Below are 18071 nucleotides of genomic sequence, written 5' to 3' on the forward strand. Positions count from 1 at the left end.
TCGCCGCCTCCACCAGGGAATCAACAGGCGGCGCCTGGAAAGCCGCCCCCTTCTGCCGGGTATTTAAATGCCGCTCACTGGGACCCGAATCCAACAGTCCGGGAGCTGGTTTGTTCACTGAGTTCCTGACACAACCATTTCCCCCAAATGACCAGAAGGATGAGGTGGGTCATTTCTCTCAGTTTGTTGCTGACTTTCTTATCCCGTGAGTAGTTTTTATTGTCCAAGTCTCTCACTGTTACTGTCTCAGTGTTAGTCTCTCTCTGGAATGTTCCCAGAGTCACCAATCATTTCACCAGCATTAATCCTCGGGCTTTTTGATATATTTTTACAGGTGTCCAGTCTGATGTTGTGTTGACTCAGCCAGAGGCAGAGACCGGGCGTCCCGGAGGCTCCCTGACACTGATCTGTAAAACCAGCGGCTTCAATCTTGGCAGTGGCTACATGAGCTGGTTCCGCCAGCTTCCCGGACAGGCGCTGGAGGGCTTGGTATATTACTATAGTTCATCAGACAACATCTATACCCCAGCAATTAAGGATCGATTTACTGCGTCCAAAGACACTTCAAACAACATCTTCTCTTTGGACATGAGGAACCTAAAGACCGAAAACACCGCCATCTATTACTGCGCAAGATACCAGATACCTGGGGTGTGGGGGGGCGGGGGCACACTAGCTAGTGTCAATACAAAATCCCCTCAGCACTAATGAACTGAGGCTGACTCGGTGCTCGCTTTTACAATCCAACTTTATTCATAGTGAAGTATTATTTATATATCCATCTCTGTCCAAATGATAAGAAGAAATGTGGAAAATCTGTGATAATTATTCGCCAATCAGTTGGTGATTTCAATAACATGTTCTTAATGTAAAACATTTATGAAGAGCAAGCGATATCCACAAATACAATTATAATTTCATGAACATTCACCTTGGCTTTCTTTTGCTGCTGGTTTGTGAATAGTTAAAATAAAGTGGATTTCTGTCTATTTTGTGCAGGTGCGGTTATTGTATGGAACTGCCCAGGGAATGTGACACTGTGACTATCTAGACTACTGGGGACAAGGGACCATGGTGACGGTGACTGCAGGTAAGAACCGTGCAATTATTTACTCACTGTTTTACTTGAGTCTTAGTTTTATATTTTTCTCTAAGTTAACAATTCATTCGTTCGCTGAATTATAGTTTGCTGGATTTTGTATTGCGTTGTTTTGCAATGTTTCATACGATTTTGCTGAAAAGGGGAAAGAGAATTATTCTGCCTCTTGACAAAAGTTTCTGTTGAGGGATTCAGTCCCTGGTTGTTATGATTTGGTGGTTATTTACTGAGGATACTGTGTAGCCGGGTTACTTTCAATATCCAACGACTGTTAAACAGTTTGGCGTTTCTGCTATGATTAATCTCGGTGACATCTGGTGGCTGCAAGTTTTACCACCAAGTGTTAAAAATCTAACCCAATATTCACAAAATATGCGAAATTTTCTGTGTTAATTTATTAAATATGTTCCATTTACGCACAATTTTGCCGCTTTTATTCCACATTTCTGTTTAGGGTAACAATTAATTCACTTGGTGACTGGCGGATTTGGTGGGTTCTCATTGAGATTGTCTTCAAATGTTATGTTTGATTCTGTTCAAAGTGTTTGTAGAATTGAGCTGCTTCTCCGTGAATCGAGGTTTAACCTCTCGGGGATGTAATTTGGTGTTTATCAGCTGAGGAGATTGTGTCTGGGTAACTTTGAATAAGTAAAATCTGTGAAGCGGTGTGACGTTTCAGCATTGTTTCTGTATTGTTTCTGCATTGTTTGAACTCGATGATATTGAGCGGCTACATGTTTTGTAATTGGATGAAAACAATACACGCGTTTGAAACTGCTTGACGCATGATTATAGGCTAAAACAGAAGAGATATTAGGTTTTTCAAAAGTACTATTTGCAGATTAAAATAAATTACAGTTTTAGATGCTCCTTCCAAACATAATTTGTTCCTGCTATCACAGCCTCGCTTCTCAGCAATGTTTCATCACGGTGGCATCTGATGGTTGCAGCTTTTACCATCTCCTGCAAACATTAAATATTTAAATATGTTTCAATATAGCCCAATATGAATAAAATATCGTAAAGTTTCAATATTATTTTTGGACCTGTCCTACTTCCTCACAATGATACTGCTGTTATTCCATATTTTTATTTATTTGATAATTCATACATTTGGTGGCGAGCTGGTCTGCTGGATTCGATATTGAGATGTTTTTGAAATGTTACGTTTGATTCTGTTCAATGTGGAATTGAGCTGCTTCTCCAGCAAACGGGTTTCAGTCCCGCAGTGATGAGTTTTGGTGTTTTCCTGCTGAGGGGATTATGTGTCTGGGTGATTTTAAAAACCGGTTTGGTGTTTCTACATTGTTTAAACTCGGTGATATTGACAGTTACATGTTTTCTAGTTCAATGCATTCTAATTGTTTGAACCTGCTTGAAACGCGATTGTAGGGAGAAAAGAGGCAGGTTTCGGAAATGAACAAAATAATTAAAGATATATTCGGGCGTTTTAAAATGTTTAATTGATGATTACAGATTAATCAGAGCGTACCGATTCTACAGCAATGTTCAGTTGCACAAGAGATTTTTGCTTTAATTTGTATATCCCCAATAACATTTGCATTTACTTAAATAGGAGTTTAACTTTGCAATTTGCAATTTATGTGTCCGATTGTTATATTATTTCTGTGCAGCCACAACTATATGATTCTGCTTCTTCATTATGATTCATGATTCCTTCAATGCCATTTGTAGTTGGATAGTGAGATAATTGTCATTAATCTAATCATAAAGAATTTTCTGCGACCTGGAAGCCACTGACAGTGAAGGAATTGTTCATATGATTTTATTTGAATTGGAAGAATGTTCAGACTGCATTGGGCAGGAGATTGACAAGTAAAAGCTTGAAATTCAAAGAGATTAATTTAATTACACACAGTATTAGCTTTGCAATAAATGATAATACCCTGTTTCGCACAACTGTGCTGTATATGGAATAGAAGTATATGAAAGACAAATTACAGAACAGGAGAAGAGATTATATCTGAGCCGCATGCTTATTTATATTAAATATTAAATTGAGTAACAATATCTTTACTCCAGTTGCTCGTCATGTTTAGTTTTGTAGAGGATCTGAATGAACAGTTTTAACTGTATTTTACACTAATTAATTTGGATCTCCTTTCATAATAATTTTAATAATTAAATTACAGAGATTAGTCGAGTTATTAAATCTAGGAAGCACTTTAATTGATCACAAACAGCCTGCCACTTTATTTATTTATATATATAGTTTATATGCGACAGTTTAGAAACTCGGGAGTCTCGCTTTAACAAACAGATGATGTAATACCATCACCTCACAGGGACAGTTTTCGCGATGTCAGCCCAGTTGAAAGTATTTGAAATATTGCACTCATAGACTTATCTTGAGAATTACACTCTGTGAATAGATGAAATTCAAGATTTATCAATGCGTTCAGAAATATTAATAGTTAACATTTTTGTAGGTTAATACAGAGCAGTTCAAAACAAAAAAGTAAAACATTAAAACATGGTTATTTTTCAGTAAAAATATTATACATGTTTGAATGTTTCCATCCAGTTATTTGTTATTTATTGTTTAGCATCGCTGAAGATTTAATTAAACTCAGATGCTGTAACAAACTTCCAGGCAGGAACTAGTTCTGAATTATAGAAAACTCATTTTATTATTTTTATTAGAGTGCAAATAATCTGACAAGACACCTAATTGACAATTAACCAACAGGCAATAACATATTTGTACTAACTAATTAAACATAAATGCCCCCCGACAGTCAAGCATTTAGAGAATCTGTAATTGTAACCAAAATTAATTTAGAAAACAATAATTTCTTTACTCAGGTGGATGAAGTGTTTCGCCCTGTTTATTTCATTACATTTAATTAATTAATTAGATCAAATCAGCTAATCGGTTTTAAATGTGAATGTTTCCTGGTTTCTTTATTTCTTATCGTATCACTGGATCACTGTCATTAAACTCCCCTGAACCTGTTATATTTAATGTGCTCATTCTCAGTGAAAATACATTGTGCTCAGTTCAGACATACAGCGAGAAATAACTGAAAGGCGAAGGAAGCTTTGAAATTAATATCAGTTTAATTTCAAAGAAGTTATTGAGTTGTTGTTGTCATAAATTGACCATTGACCAATTAGAATGAAACAGCTTGAATAATTCATTCTCTTGTATTTTAGGGGATGGAAGTTGACTGATTTCTTTTTTTAAAAATGGTATCTGTGAGGAATGTGAAAGTTTTACTTTATGTTTGACGAGGCGCCTCAGACTGAGATACTTGCCCCCAAATTGTGACAGTCAGAAAGAACAATTCAGAAATGCCAGGTAGTGTAGGAGATCTGGTTGCTTTTTAATCATTGCTGCATCTGCCTTTGGAATGTTAGAGTAGGCAATGCAGAGGGAGATTTATTCTCTTTTATTCCTTGTCATAACAGTCCTTATCCTATTTAATGGCCATGATGTGGAGATGCCGGCGTTGAACTGAGGTGAGGACAGTAAGAAGTCTTACAACACCAGGTTAAAGTCCAACAGGTTTGTTTCAACACGAGCTTTCGGGGCACAGCTCCTTCCTCAGCTGAATGGAGAGGTATGTTCCAGAAACATTTATATAGACAAAGTCAGAGATGCCAGACAATGCTTGGAATGCGAGCATTTACGGGTAATCAAATCATTACAGATCCAGAGATAGGGGGTGATCCTTGCAAAATCCTACCAACTGTCCTGGCTTGAGACAATTCACACCTCTTTAACCTGGGATCACCCCCTATCTCTGGATCTGTAATGATTTGATTACCCGCAAATGCTCGCATTCCAAGCATTGTCTGGCATCTCTGACTTTGTCTGTATACATGTTTCTGGAACATACCTCGCCATTCACCTGAGGAAGGAGCAGTGCTCCGAAAGCTCGTGTTTGAAAGAAAACTGTTGGACTTTAATCTGGTGTTGTAAGACTTCTTACTATTTAATGGCGCAAGAAAAGAGACAAATTATTCTGTATTTTACATTTAATCTTAATCAGGATGTTATAGTCGCTGGTGAGACCAGCTTTTGTTATCTAATTGCCCCTTGAGAAAGTGTTAGAACATAGAACATAGAACATAGAACACTACAGCGCAGTACGGGCCCTTCGGCCCTCGATGTTGCGCCGACCTGTGAAACCATCTGAAGCCTATCTGACCTACACTATTCCATTTTCATCCATATGTCTATCCAGTGACCACTTAAATGCCCTTAAAGTTGGCGAGTCTACTACTGTTGCAGGCAGGGCGTTCCACACCCCTACTACTCTCTGAGTAAAGAAACTGCCTCTGACATCTGTCCTATATCTCTCACCCCTCAATTTAAAGCTATGTCCCCTCGTGTTGGTCATCACCATCCGAGGAAAAAGACTCTCACTGTCCACCCTATCTAACCCTCTGACTATCTTATATGTCTCTATTAAGTCACCTCTCAGCCTTCTCCTCTCTAACGAAAACAACCTCAATTCCCTGAGCCTTTCCTCGTAAGACCTTCCCTCCATACCAGGCAACATCCTAGTAAATCTCCTCTGAACCCTTTCCAAAGCTTCCACATCCTTCCTATAATGTGGTGACCAGAACTGCACGCAGTACTCCAGGTGTGGCCGCACCAGAGTTATGTACAGCTGCAGCATGACCTTGTGGTTCCGAAACTCAATCCCCCTGCTTATAAAGGCTAGCACACCATATGCCTTCTTAACAGCCCTATTAACCTGGGTGGCAACTTTCAAGGATTTATGTACCTGGATGCCGAGATCTCTCTGTTCATCTACACTACCAAGAATCTTGCCATTAGCCCAGTACTCTGCATTCCTGTTACTCCTTCCAAAGTGAACCACCTCACACTTTTCCGCATTAAACTCCATCTGCCACCTCTCAGCCAAGCTCTGCAGCTTATCTATGTCCCTCTGTATCCTATAACATCCTTCAGCACTATCCACAACTCCACCGACCTTCGTGTCATCTGCAAATTTACTAACCCATCCTTCTACACCCTCTTCCAGGTCATTTATAAAAATGACAAACAGCAGTGGCCCCAAAACAGATCCTTGCGGTACACCACTAGTAACTGAACTCCAGGATGAACATTTGCCATCAACCACCACCCTCTGTCTTCTTTCAGCTAGCCAATTACTGATCCAAACCGCTAAATCACCTTCAATTCCATACTTCCTTATTTTCTGCAATAGCCTACCGTGGGGAACCTTATCAAACGCCTTACTGAAATCCATATACACCACATCAACAGCTTTACCCTGATCCACCTGTTTGGTCACCTTCTCAAAAAACTCAATAAGGTTTGTGAGACATGACCTACCCTTCACAAAACCGTGTTGAGTATCGCTAATCAACTTGTTCTTTTCAAGATGATTATAAACCCTATCTCTTATAACCTTTTCCAACATTTTACCCACAACCGAAGTAAGGCTCACAGGTCTATAATTACCAGGGTTGTCTCTACTCCCCTTCTTGAACAAGGGGACAACATTTGCTATCCTCCAGTCTTCCGGCACTATTCCTGTCGACAAAGACGACATAAATATCAAGGACAAAGGCTCTGCAATCTCCTCCCTGGCTTCCCAGAGAATCCTAGGATAAATCCCATCTGGCCCAGGGGACTTATCTATTTTGACATTTTCTAATGTTGATGTGAATCACTTTTTTGCATAGCTGCAGTCCATGTGGTGTAGATACATCCACAGTGCTGTGACGGAGAGATTTTCACCATTTTGACCAAGCAACAGTGAAGGAATCGGGACAGTTTTAAGTCAGGATGGTGTGTGACTTGGAAGTAAAGTGCAGGTTGTGGTGTTCCCATGCATCTGCTGCCCTTGTCCTTCTAGGTGGTAGAGGTTGGGTGTTTGGAAGGCATTTTCGATGAAGCCTTGGAGGGTTGCTGCAGTGCATCTTGTATATCACCCACACTGCTGCCAACGTTCGTCAGTGATGGAGGGAGTGAATGTTTAAGACATGAATGGGGCTAATTTGGCGGCGGCTTTGTCCTGGACAATGTTGAATTTCTGCAGTTTATTTTGTGGTTCAATCATTGAGAGAAGTGGAAGTGATTCAATCACAGACCAGACTTGTGGATGGTAAAATCTTTGGGAGATAGGTTTTGAATTACCTGACACAGAATTCCCAGTCTCTGACAGGCTCTTGTCGCTCGACAATGTAGCAGATGTTTTATTTTATATCAGACCAGCATTGTATCTCCATCCTTGCAGCGGGAGATAGGAGCTTTTGTGAGGAGGAGTGGGGACTTTATTTTATATCTTAAAATGACCTGTGCGTGACCTGAGGGCCTTTCCCCGCAGAGGTCAAGTAGACAGAATAAACATCGAACTAACAAGCTGCGAGTTATCGAATCAGATATCTGGAAACATATTGCCCCATTTAGCAATGTGATTTAGGGATTTAGCTAAATGCTGATTTAACACAGGGCTAAATCGCTGGCTTTGAGAGCCGACCAAGGCAGGCCAGCAGCACGGTTCAATTCCCGTATCAGCCTCCCTGAACAGGCGCCGGAATGTGGCGACTAGCGGCTTTTCACAGTAACTTCATTTGAAGCCGACTTGTGACAATTAGCGATTTTCATTTCATTTCATTGCACGGTGAAATGATGCACGTTAATTGACAAAGTCAATGGACAACGTATCTGTGAACGATTTAAATGATTGTCCAACCCATGGTCCGCGAACCGGATTATGCTGACTGAGTCGCCCACACTCACTGTGAGAGTGGATGGGAATGTTTGTGGAGTGTGAGGGTGAATGAGAATATGGAAACTGGGGGTGAGCCAGGCAGACACATACACTCTTTCACACAAGTACACACACACACTCATACATCTAAATATTCTTTGTCACACATACACTCACCGTCTCACACACACAGTTCCACTCTCGCTCTCACACACTGCTTCTCTCACACACCCACACACAAACAGACTTTCAAACACTCAGAAAATGCTGGACATTCTCATCAGGTCTGACAGCATCTGTGGAGAGAGAAGGGGCAGAAGGAAGTTTTCTTCTCTCTCCAGAGATGCTGTCAAACCTGCTGAGATTTTGCAGTATTTTCTATTTTTGTTTCAGATTCCAGCATCGGCAATAATTTGCTTTTATCAGACACATTCTCTTGTTCTCTCTCTCACACACAATCTCTCAAAGCACAAATACGCACTCTCGTTCTTACCACACTCTCACACACCCACAGAGAAAATGCTCACACACACAAACTTAAACACTTCCTTGCACAGAAATACACTCTCACACAAGTACACATTTTTTGCACTCACACACTTTTTCTCTCTGACCAACTCTCTCTCACGCACACTACCACTCTCTTGGATATTCTGTCAGACACACGAATGTGTCTCACACATACATCATCTCACACCCTCTCATCTCCGCCCCCCTCTCTCCCACATGCACACTCCCACAGATAAATGCGCACACTTTATCTCTTTCACGCACTTACTTTTCCACACACTCGCATCCAGCCTCTCACACACTGTCTCTCTCCCACACACTCTATTTCTCACACATATCCTTTCTCTCTCTTACACACACTCTCACACACACTTATACAAAGGGTCTCTTGCCAACACACACACACACCCTGTCTCTCACATGCTGTCTTTCTCACACACTTTCTGTCACACACTCACACATACTTGCACACTCTCCCTTACACACATTGCCAATCTCACTCACCCACTCAGGCCCACACGCTCACTCGCCCTCTTTCAGCCAATGGTATGCTCCCACTCTAACTCATCAACCCTAACTCACCTGTTCCCTCACCCTCACTCAGTCACACACCCTCACTCACACACACTCACTCACTCACACACTTACTCTCGCACATACTTACTCAAATTCACACCATCACTCACTCACACAGACACACTCACAGACACACAATTACTCACTCACACACCCTCACTCACCCTCATTGGCTCACACTTACTAGCCCGACCTAAGTCACTCACCTTCACACTACCCTCACCACTCACTCACACACAAACACTCGCTCACAAACCCTCACACACCCTCACTCACCATCACTATCTCACCCTCATTGACCAACCTAATTCACTCACCTTCACACTACCCTCATCACTCACTCACATTCACCCTCACTCAGTCACCCACCATCACTCACTGACTCACCCACCCTCACGCGCCCGCCCTCACTCATTTTCGCCCACCCTCATTCAGTCTCTCACCTGACTCAATCACCCATCCTCACTCACTCACCCTCATTCACCCACCCACACTGACTCACTCTCACGCACTGACACTGCCCTCGCCCTCATTCACACACCCTCGCTCACCCACATACCCCCATGCACACTCATTTACCCAGCCTTACTCACACACCATCATTAACCCACCCTCTTTCACCCACTCGCACTCACACTCACACACTGTCATTCACTTACATTTACTCACTCACCCTCACTTACGCACACTCACTCTTCCTTATTCACCCACACTCACTCACACGCCCTCATTAACTCACTCACCCTTACTCACCCAACCTCATTAAATCACCCTCAGTCACGCACCCACTCACATTCACTGCCTCATTTTCACCCACCCACACTCATTCTCGCCACTCATATCCCTCACTCAACCAAGCTCATCCGCTAATTCTCAGTTAAACACCTCAATCACTCAGCCACACTCATACAACCTCATTCATCGTAACTCGTTCACTCTCACTCATTCACCCTCACTCATTCACCCTCACTCATTCACCCTCACCTATTCACCCTCACTCATTCACCCTCACTCATTCACCCTCACTCATTCACCCTCACTCATTCACCCTCCCTCATTCACCCTCACTCATTCACCCTCACTCAGTCACCCTCACTCATTCACCCTCACTCATTCACTCTCACTCATTCACCCTCACTCATTCACCCTCACTCACTCACCCTCACTCATTCACCTCACTCATTCACTCTCACTCATTCACTCTCACTCAGTCACCCACCCAGTCACTCACCCACAGTAACCCATCCTGACTCTCCCACCCTCACTCACTCACCTTCGCTCTCATGTTCACTACACGACTGCACTCACAAACTCAACTCCGAAACTTACTCACTCGGCCTCACTTATTTTCTCTCATTCACTGCCCTCACCCACCCTGAGTCATTCACCCTTAGTGACACACCCTCACCATTTACCATCACTCAGTCAATCAACCAACTCACTCACCCCCTCTCACTCTCCAACCCTCACTCTGTTACTCACTCATTCTCTTACGCACGGTCCCTAAATCGGTCCCGAATGTCTGCAACGAGAGAGAAAGAGAGAACTGGAGCGGGGCATGAGTTTCGCACGACTGGCGCCCGAAAGTATCTGTGCGGCCCGGGAGAGGATAGTTCAGAGAGCCGGGAGAAAGCGCCGGAGCCGGAGTAACTTCCAGGGCCAGGGAAAGAACAAGGAGGCGAGGAACAGGGCAGGAATGGGGGAGGGGGACACAGAGATGTGAGGGACAGAGCGGAGATGTGGGGGGAAACAGAGATGTGGTGAACAGGACAATTCAATTTCCAAAACTGCAATGATATAAATGAAGATACAACTTCTTTATCACAAAATGTTGTTGACTGTGAAATACACAGCTCAGTTAGCTGGATTGTGACGTACATAGCTCAGTTAGCTGGATTGTGACGTACACAGCTCAATTAGCTGGATTGTGATGTACACAGCTCAGTTTGCTGGATTTGCCGTCCACAGCTCAGTTAGCTGGATTGTGACGTACACAGCTCAGCTAGCTGGATTGTGACGTGCACAGCTCAGTTCGCTGGATTGTGACGTACACAGCTTAGTTAGCTGGATTGTGACGTACACAGCTCAGTTAGCTGGATTGTGACGTACACAGCTCAGTTAGCTGTATTGTGACGTACACAGCTCAGCTAGCTGGATTGTGACGTACACAGCTCAGCTAGCTGGATTGTGACGTACACAGCTCAGCTAGCTGGATTGTGACGTACACAGTTCAGTTAGCTGGATTGTGACGTACACAGTTCAGTTAGCTGTATTGTGACGTACACAGCTCAGTTAGCTGGATTGTGATGTACACAGCTCAGATTGCTGGATTGTGACGTACACAGCTCAGATTGCTGGATTGTGACCTGCACAGCTCAGTTAGCTGGATCCTGACGTACACAGCTCAGGTAGTTGGATTGTGACGGACACAGCTCAGTTAGCTGGACGGCTGGTTCGTGATGAAGAGCGATCCCAACAGCGCGGGTTCAATTGCTGCACCGGCTGAGGTTATTCATGAAAACTCCCATTCTCAACCTTGCCTCTCGCCTGAGGTGTGGTGACGCTCAGGTTAAATCCCCACCAGTAAACTCTAAAAAGGAGGGAGACTCAGGAACTATGGGACATTTCCATTTTGTATTACATGGTGGCTGAAAAAATGGGGATAACCCCTCTGCTCCTCTCTTTCAATCCAATGAAAGTTACACCATTCAGATTACATCAAAATGTTCTTTTTTTGCCAGGTGGTAGGGACGGAGAAAGAGATGTGAGTTTATAATGAGGGGGCGAACAGGTGGTGATTCTCAAATGATAGATCAAATAAATGCTGAAATATCGTTGTTGCATTTAATAGGAAAATGTTAGAATAAACTCATAGTTATAGTCGAATATTGAAAGCTTACGTTACTGAATAAATACGATCCCAGAGTCTAACTTGTTGAATGGGCCATTCTCTCCCAGCGACACCGTCTCCGCCCACTCTCTACAGCCTGGTCTCCTCCTGTCAGCAACACAACACCGATGGCTCCGTGACCTACGGTTGTTTGGCGATGGACTACTCCCCAGAAATCACCAGACTTACCTGGAAGAAAGATGGGCAGCCGATCACCACTGGTGTTAAGAAATACCCGTCAGTGAGAAACTTGAAGGGAACCTACACCCTGAGCAGCCAGTTAACCATCACCGAGTCAGAGGGGGGATGCAGCAAAATCAGCTGTGAGGTTCGACACAGAGGCTCAGACAAGAGCATTGGAATGAAATGTAAGTGTTGTGGAAATGTGGAAGTGGATTACATTTATTGTCTTGTTTTAACCTTGCTGTCTGTACGTAATATTAAGGTTCTGAAATATATCTGTGATCATCAAGTAAAAAGATGTTAAAGGGTTGAGGGAATGGAATGAGAACATATCTCTGTATCTGTTAGTGCAGAGACAGCAAAGATGAGTGTGTAAAACCTTGTCAACTGAGACAATGGGCATTGGAATGTGAAAGAGCTGACTCAGGAGCATGAGAGGGAAAGAGATAAGGAAGTTCGACCTGATGGACGGATAGGATAAGAAAACCGTTAGCAGCAGCAGTATTAGTGAACCGTGCTAATGATTATGTCATAGTAACCACCCTACGTCAGGATAATAATTCCCTATAAGTACATGTTCTGGATCCTTGCCAAATCATTGGTATATCTAGGAATTTAAGGGGACCACCTCTAAGCTGTGATTGTATAAAGGGACAGTCCGTACTCTGGGACTTTGGCACTTCTCGAAGGCGGTTCCCCGACTACTTAGAGATTTGTCCCGGCCGTGAATAAACGAATATTCGTTACTGACGTGTTCGAGTGTTTTACTTCTGGACTGACGGACGGCTGTGTGAAAGCGCAATTCACATAACCTGTGAGAAACAGAAAATCTGTCATTCCTTTATTTACAACTTTGGTTATTTATGATACATTTATGGTACTCTGCATAGTTCTGATTCCTGGCGAAAAATATTGACTGCAGACAAAGAGTTAAACATAATAAGTCATTTTATTTGTTACAAGATCTTCTGCAAGAAATGTTAACTTGTGTTTTTGAAGGTGGTGGAAATGACATCCCTCCAAATGTTCTCCTCACCGTGAGTTCCAATGAAGAAATCTCAAGCAAGAAATTTGCAACCATCGTCTGTTCAATCAACAATTTCCGTTCAAACTCAATTAACGTGAAGTGGCTGAAGAATGGACAACCCATGGGTTCAGGAATTGTCACCTCTCCCGCCTATGAAGTGAACGGGAACTTCTCAGTGAGCAGTCGGCTGACAGTCTCCGCTGGGGAATGGTTCAGCAAAGCGGTCTATACCTGCCAGGTCACTCATCAAGAGGTCACCCAAAGTCTGAACATCGCCTCGTCTGGTAAGAGACACAAACAGAGGAAACAATAAATCATCCTGCATTCTGCTGTTAATCCAAATCAGGAATTTACTGAAGTTAGTACAAAGCACAGAATAACTTCTATTTTAGGGTTGTTAAGAAGGCGAACGGTGCGTTAGCTTTTATTGGTAGAGGAATTGAGTTTCGGAGCCATGAGGTCATGTTGCAGCTGTACAAAACTCTGTTGTGGCAGCATTTGGAGTATTGCGTCCAGTTCTGGTCGCCGCATTATAGGAAGGATGTGGAAGCATTGGAAAGGGTGCAGAGGAGATTTACCAAGATGTTGCCTGGTATGGAGGGAAGATCCTATGAGGAGAGGCTGAGGGACTTAAGGCTGTTTTCGTTAGAGAGAAGACGGTTAAGAGGTGACTTAATTGAGGCATACAAGATGATCAGAGGATTAGATAGGGTGGACTATCAGTGAGAGCCTTTTTCCTCGGATGGTGATGTCTAGCACGAGGGGACGTAGCTTTACATTGAGGAGAGATAGATATAGGACAGATGTCAGAGGTAGGTTCTTTACTCAGAGAGAAGTAAGGGTGTGGAATGCCCTGCCTGCAACAGTAGTGGACTCGCCAACACTAAACACATTCAAATGGTCATTGGATAGACATATGGACGATAAGGGAATGGTGTAGATGGGCTTTAGAGGGGTTTCACAAGTCGGCGCAACATCGAGGGCTGAAGGGCCTGTACTGCGCTGTAATGTTCTATGTTCTAATCTACTGCCATGTAGTTTGTGTTTCATTCTGATGTAAGAGCTGCATTTGGATTGCTCACCATTCAGGATGTTATCAGAACAGCAAAGAATGTTTCCTCTACTTTCAAATCATTTGGTGAGTGAGGTGGACCTGATCTCAGCTTTATTCCGAAACAGCTGATTATATTTCAGAGGCAGTGGGTGCCTTGAAACCTTTATTGATAACAGCTCCGGGGGAAATTGTTGAAAACGTCATCCAACCTATTTATAAATTAGCATTCAAGACTGCTTTCCAGAGATCAGGAATTATGTATCACATTGGGAATGCTGCAATACTGATTCATTAAAATGATACTGGGGCTAAACGATTTTCACAATAGTGGTTAGCACTGAGGCTTCACAGTAACTGGGACCCGGTTCAATACTGACGGCGGGTGACTGTGTGGAGTTTACACCTTCTCCCCGTCTCTGCACGGGTTTCCTCCAGGTGCTTTGGTTTCCTCCCGCAGGCAAATATGTGCAGGTTAGGTGAATTGCTGATGCTAAATTGTCGCTGAATGTCCAAAGATTAGGTGGGGTTGTGAGGTTACAGGGATAGGGTGTGGGAATTGCCCAAGGTAGAGTGCTCTTTCGACGGTCGGTGCAGGCTCCATGGGCCGAATGGTCCTCTTCTGCGCTGTAGTGATCTATGATTCTATAATAGTTTTCACAGAACACGCTGGTTTTCTATTGTATATCGAAGATTAAAGGCGGTCTGTCGGGGTTGATATTTCGAAGTTGACTTATTCACATTTAGAGAGTGAAGGCTGAATCCTGCTGTCCTGATTGTGAAGATGAAACTTGGGTTAATTTTCATGTTTTCATTCACAGATCCTTCCGTTTGCACTGATGCCTCAGTAACAATACTGTCACCACCAATAGAACAGGTCTTACTGGAGGCGACTGTCACCTTAACCTGCGTCATTTCGAATGCTCCTTTTGGAGTCACCGTGTCCTGGAGTGAAGCGAAGAAGCCGCTGAAATCAGAGATTGCCGACCAGCCTGGGGCAGATACTGAGAGCGTGGTCAGCAAATTAAACATCTCGACACAAGCCTGGCTGAGTGGGGCTGAGTTTGAATGTGTGGCGAGCCATCAGGACCTGCCAACTCCTTTAAGAATTTCAATCCACAAAAAAATAGGTGAGCGGTGAGACTGAAGCAATAAGTCAGTCATTGTGTCTATTTCTAGTGTCAGTGCAGCGGTCAGTATTTAGCATTCAGTGTATTTATGGTCCATTGTGATTGGTAATTCCACTAACTAAATACTCTGGGCCCTTAGAGTTTAAGGGGGAAATTGATTTGCAGACGAATGAACAATGGATTAAAAGCAGTGATATTGGGATTAGATGGAACGAGACTGCAGACCATAAGACTTAGGAGCAGATGTAGGCCATTGGGCCCATCAACACCGGTCCAGCCTTCAGTGACGTCCTGACTGATGTGATGTGATCATCTTCAACTCCTCTTTCCCGCCTTATCCCCATATCCTCTTGCCGTCTTTACTGATTTAAAATGCGCCTCTCTCAACCTTGAACAGACTGAACAACCCAGAATCAACAGCCCCCTGTGTTACATAATTCCACAGCTTCACGACCCTCTGAGAGAGGAAATTCCTTCTCATCTCTGTCTTAAATAGGTGAACCCTCACTTTGTGATCCTGCACTGCTCCGAGACGCTCCCACAAGGGAAAACAACCTCTCAGCGTCTATCCTAAGAAGCTCCTGGAGAATCTTTCAAGTCTCAATTAGGTCGCCTTCATTCTTCTAAACTCCAATAAGTACAACCCAACACGGTAGCATTGTGGATAGCACAAGCGCTTCACAGCTCCAGGGTCCCAGGTTCGATTCTGGCTTGGGTCACTGTCTGTACATCCTCCCCGTGTGTGCGTGGGTTTCCTCTGGGTGCTCCGGTTTCCTCCCACAGTCGAAAGATGTGCAGCTTAGGTGGATTGGCCATGATAAATTGCCCTTAGTGCCCAAATTGCCCTTAGTGTTGGGTGGGGTTACAGGGTTATGGGGATAGGGTGGAGGTGTTAACCTTGGGTAGGGTGCTCTTTCCAGGAGCCGGTGCAGACTCGATGGGCCGAGTGGCCTCCTTCTGCACTGTAAATTCTATGTCTATGTCTACTTAACCTCTCCTCTGAAGAAAATCCCTCCATACGTGGGGTCAACCTCGTGATCCTTCTCTGGACTGCCTTCAAAACCAACCTGTCTTCCTCAGATAAGGGCAACAAAACTATTCAAAGTGTATCAAGTGTAGTCTAACTAATGCCTTGTATAATTTGAGCTCGACTTCCCCATGTTTATATTCTATTCCCATTGAAGTAAATGCCAACATTTAATTTGTCTCCATATTACCTGCAGAACTTGCTTTATGTGGTTTCTGCACGAGAACCCCCAATTCCCCCGTTACTTCTGCTTTCCCCAGTCTTTGTCCATCTAAATGATATTTCGTTATGTTCCTCCTCCGACCAAAGTGTCTAACCTCACATTTTCCTGCATCATATTCCATCTGCCAAGATTTTACTCAGTAACGTAAGCTGGCTCTGTTCCTCTGTAGACTTTATGTCCTCACCACTTGCCTTTCTACCTATTTTTGTATCTGCAGCCGTGGGAATAGCACATTCACTTATTAAATACAGTTTTGAAATTCATGTATATTACAACTATTGGTTTCCCTCTCTCTAGCCTTCTCGTTATCACCTCAAAGAATTGCAATAAATTTGTGAAGCATGATTTACCTTCGCAAAGCCGCGCTGACTCTGCTTAATTATATTCTGTATGTCTAAGTGCCCAGCTGTTAAGGTCACTGGCCTATAGTTACCTGTTTTTGTCTCCCTCGCTTTTTAATAAGGGTGTTGCATTGGCAGTTTCCAATCCTCTGGGCGTGAGGTAGGGGGAGTTTGGTGTGGAGTTCATACACCAGCACAGAACAGTTGGGCCGAATGGCCTGTTTCCCTGCTGTACACTTTCTGAAACTTTCGAATCCAATATCCGTAAATTCTCAGGGAAAAGGATTGTGTCCACCTCTGCTCCGAGCTGGGAACCGGGGCAGATCCCAAAGTGGAAAATGGAAACCTTTAAAATCCAACACAAAACACATTTCTCTCACATCTAACCCGCGGTTCCATTGTCTCCGGAATTCCCCATTTTATTGACATTTATTGTACATTTTCTGCAGATCCCAATCCGCGGGAACCGTCCGTCTCTGTCCTCCTGCCCTCGGCTGAAGACGTCTCCGCTCAGAGATTCGTCTCCCTCAGCTGCTTAGTGAGAGGTTTCTCCCCCCGAGAGATCTTCGTCAAGTGGACCGTCAATGACAAGCCGGTGAATCCCGGCAACTACAAGAACACCGAGGTGATGGCGGAGAACGGCAATAGCTCCTTCTTCATGTACAGCCTGTTATCCATTGCAGCGGAGGAGTGGGCCAGCGGCGCTTCTTACTCCTGTGTGGTGGGACATGAAGCCATCCCCTTGAAGATCATCAACAGAACGGTTGATAAATCCAGCGGTAAACCCAGTTTTGTGAACATTTCCCTCGCTCTGATGGACACCGTTAATTCATGTCAATGACAATCTATCAATTGCATTTCGAACTAAAATAAAAATAATAAAGGTTTTTTCCTCCAATTGTGATTTAAATGTACAGCCGTTTAATTAATGGCGCTTCCACTTTGCTGATATTAGATCTGTTCAATGAGACCCGGATTTCTACAGGTCTCGGCCCCAGGTCTGATACAACCAGTGCTCTCAGCTCAGAAACACCCTGGGTTAGCGACAAAGTAAAACTCATTCATTCCAGGATTCAGCAAAATATCTTCATTGACTTTCCTCCCGCTGAGGAGAAATCGGACATTTTCCCATTTCAGACACACAAACCCATCGCATTTAGATATCGGTGTTCCTGCTTCTCCCATTGTCCATCCCTTTAAAATTGATCACAGTAAGAAGTCTTACAACACCAGGTTAAAGTCTGACAGGTTTGTTTCAAACACTAGCTTTCGGAGCACTGCTCCTTCCTCAGGTGAAT

At 43.6% G+C, this 18071-nt stretch overlaps 2 gene segments (V, D, J or C); both read left to right on the forward strand.

Annotated features, from left to right (window-relative positions):
- On the forward strand, positions 1–17362 carry LOC119960375 (the record flags this gene model as incomplete). The annotated part of the segment is given in 6 exon segments: positions 1–164; positions 1000–1090; positions 11860–12159; positions 12974–13285; positions 14874–15182; positions 17223–17362. Coding segments are annotated over 5 exon segments (1080 nt in total), but the record flags the coding sequence as incomplete, so codon positions are not given.
- On the forward strand, positions 160–886 carry LOC119960376. The segment is given in 2 exon segments: positions 160–205; positions 335–886. Coding segments are annotated over 2 exon segments (420 nt in total).
- Positions 17363–18071: the final 709 nt, after the last annotated feature.

The sequence above is a fragment of the Scyliorhinus canicula genome, unplaced genomic scaffold (assembly GCF_902713615.1).
Source record: "Scyliorhinus canicula unplaced genomic scaffold, sScyCan1.1, whole genome shotgun sequence".
NCBI classification, from domain to species: Eukaryota; Metazoa; Chordata; class Chondrichthyes; order Carcharhiniformes; family Scyliorhinidae; genus Scyliorhinus; species Scyliorhinus canicula.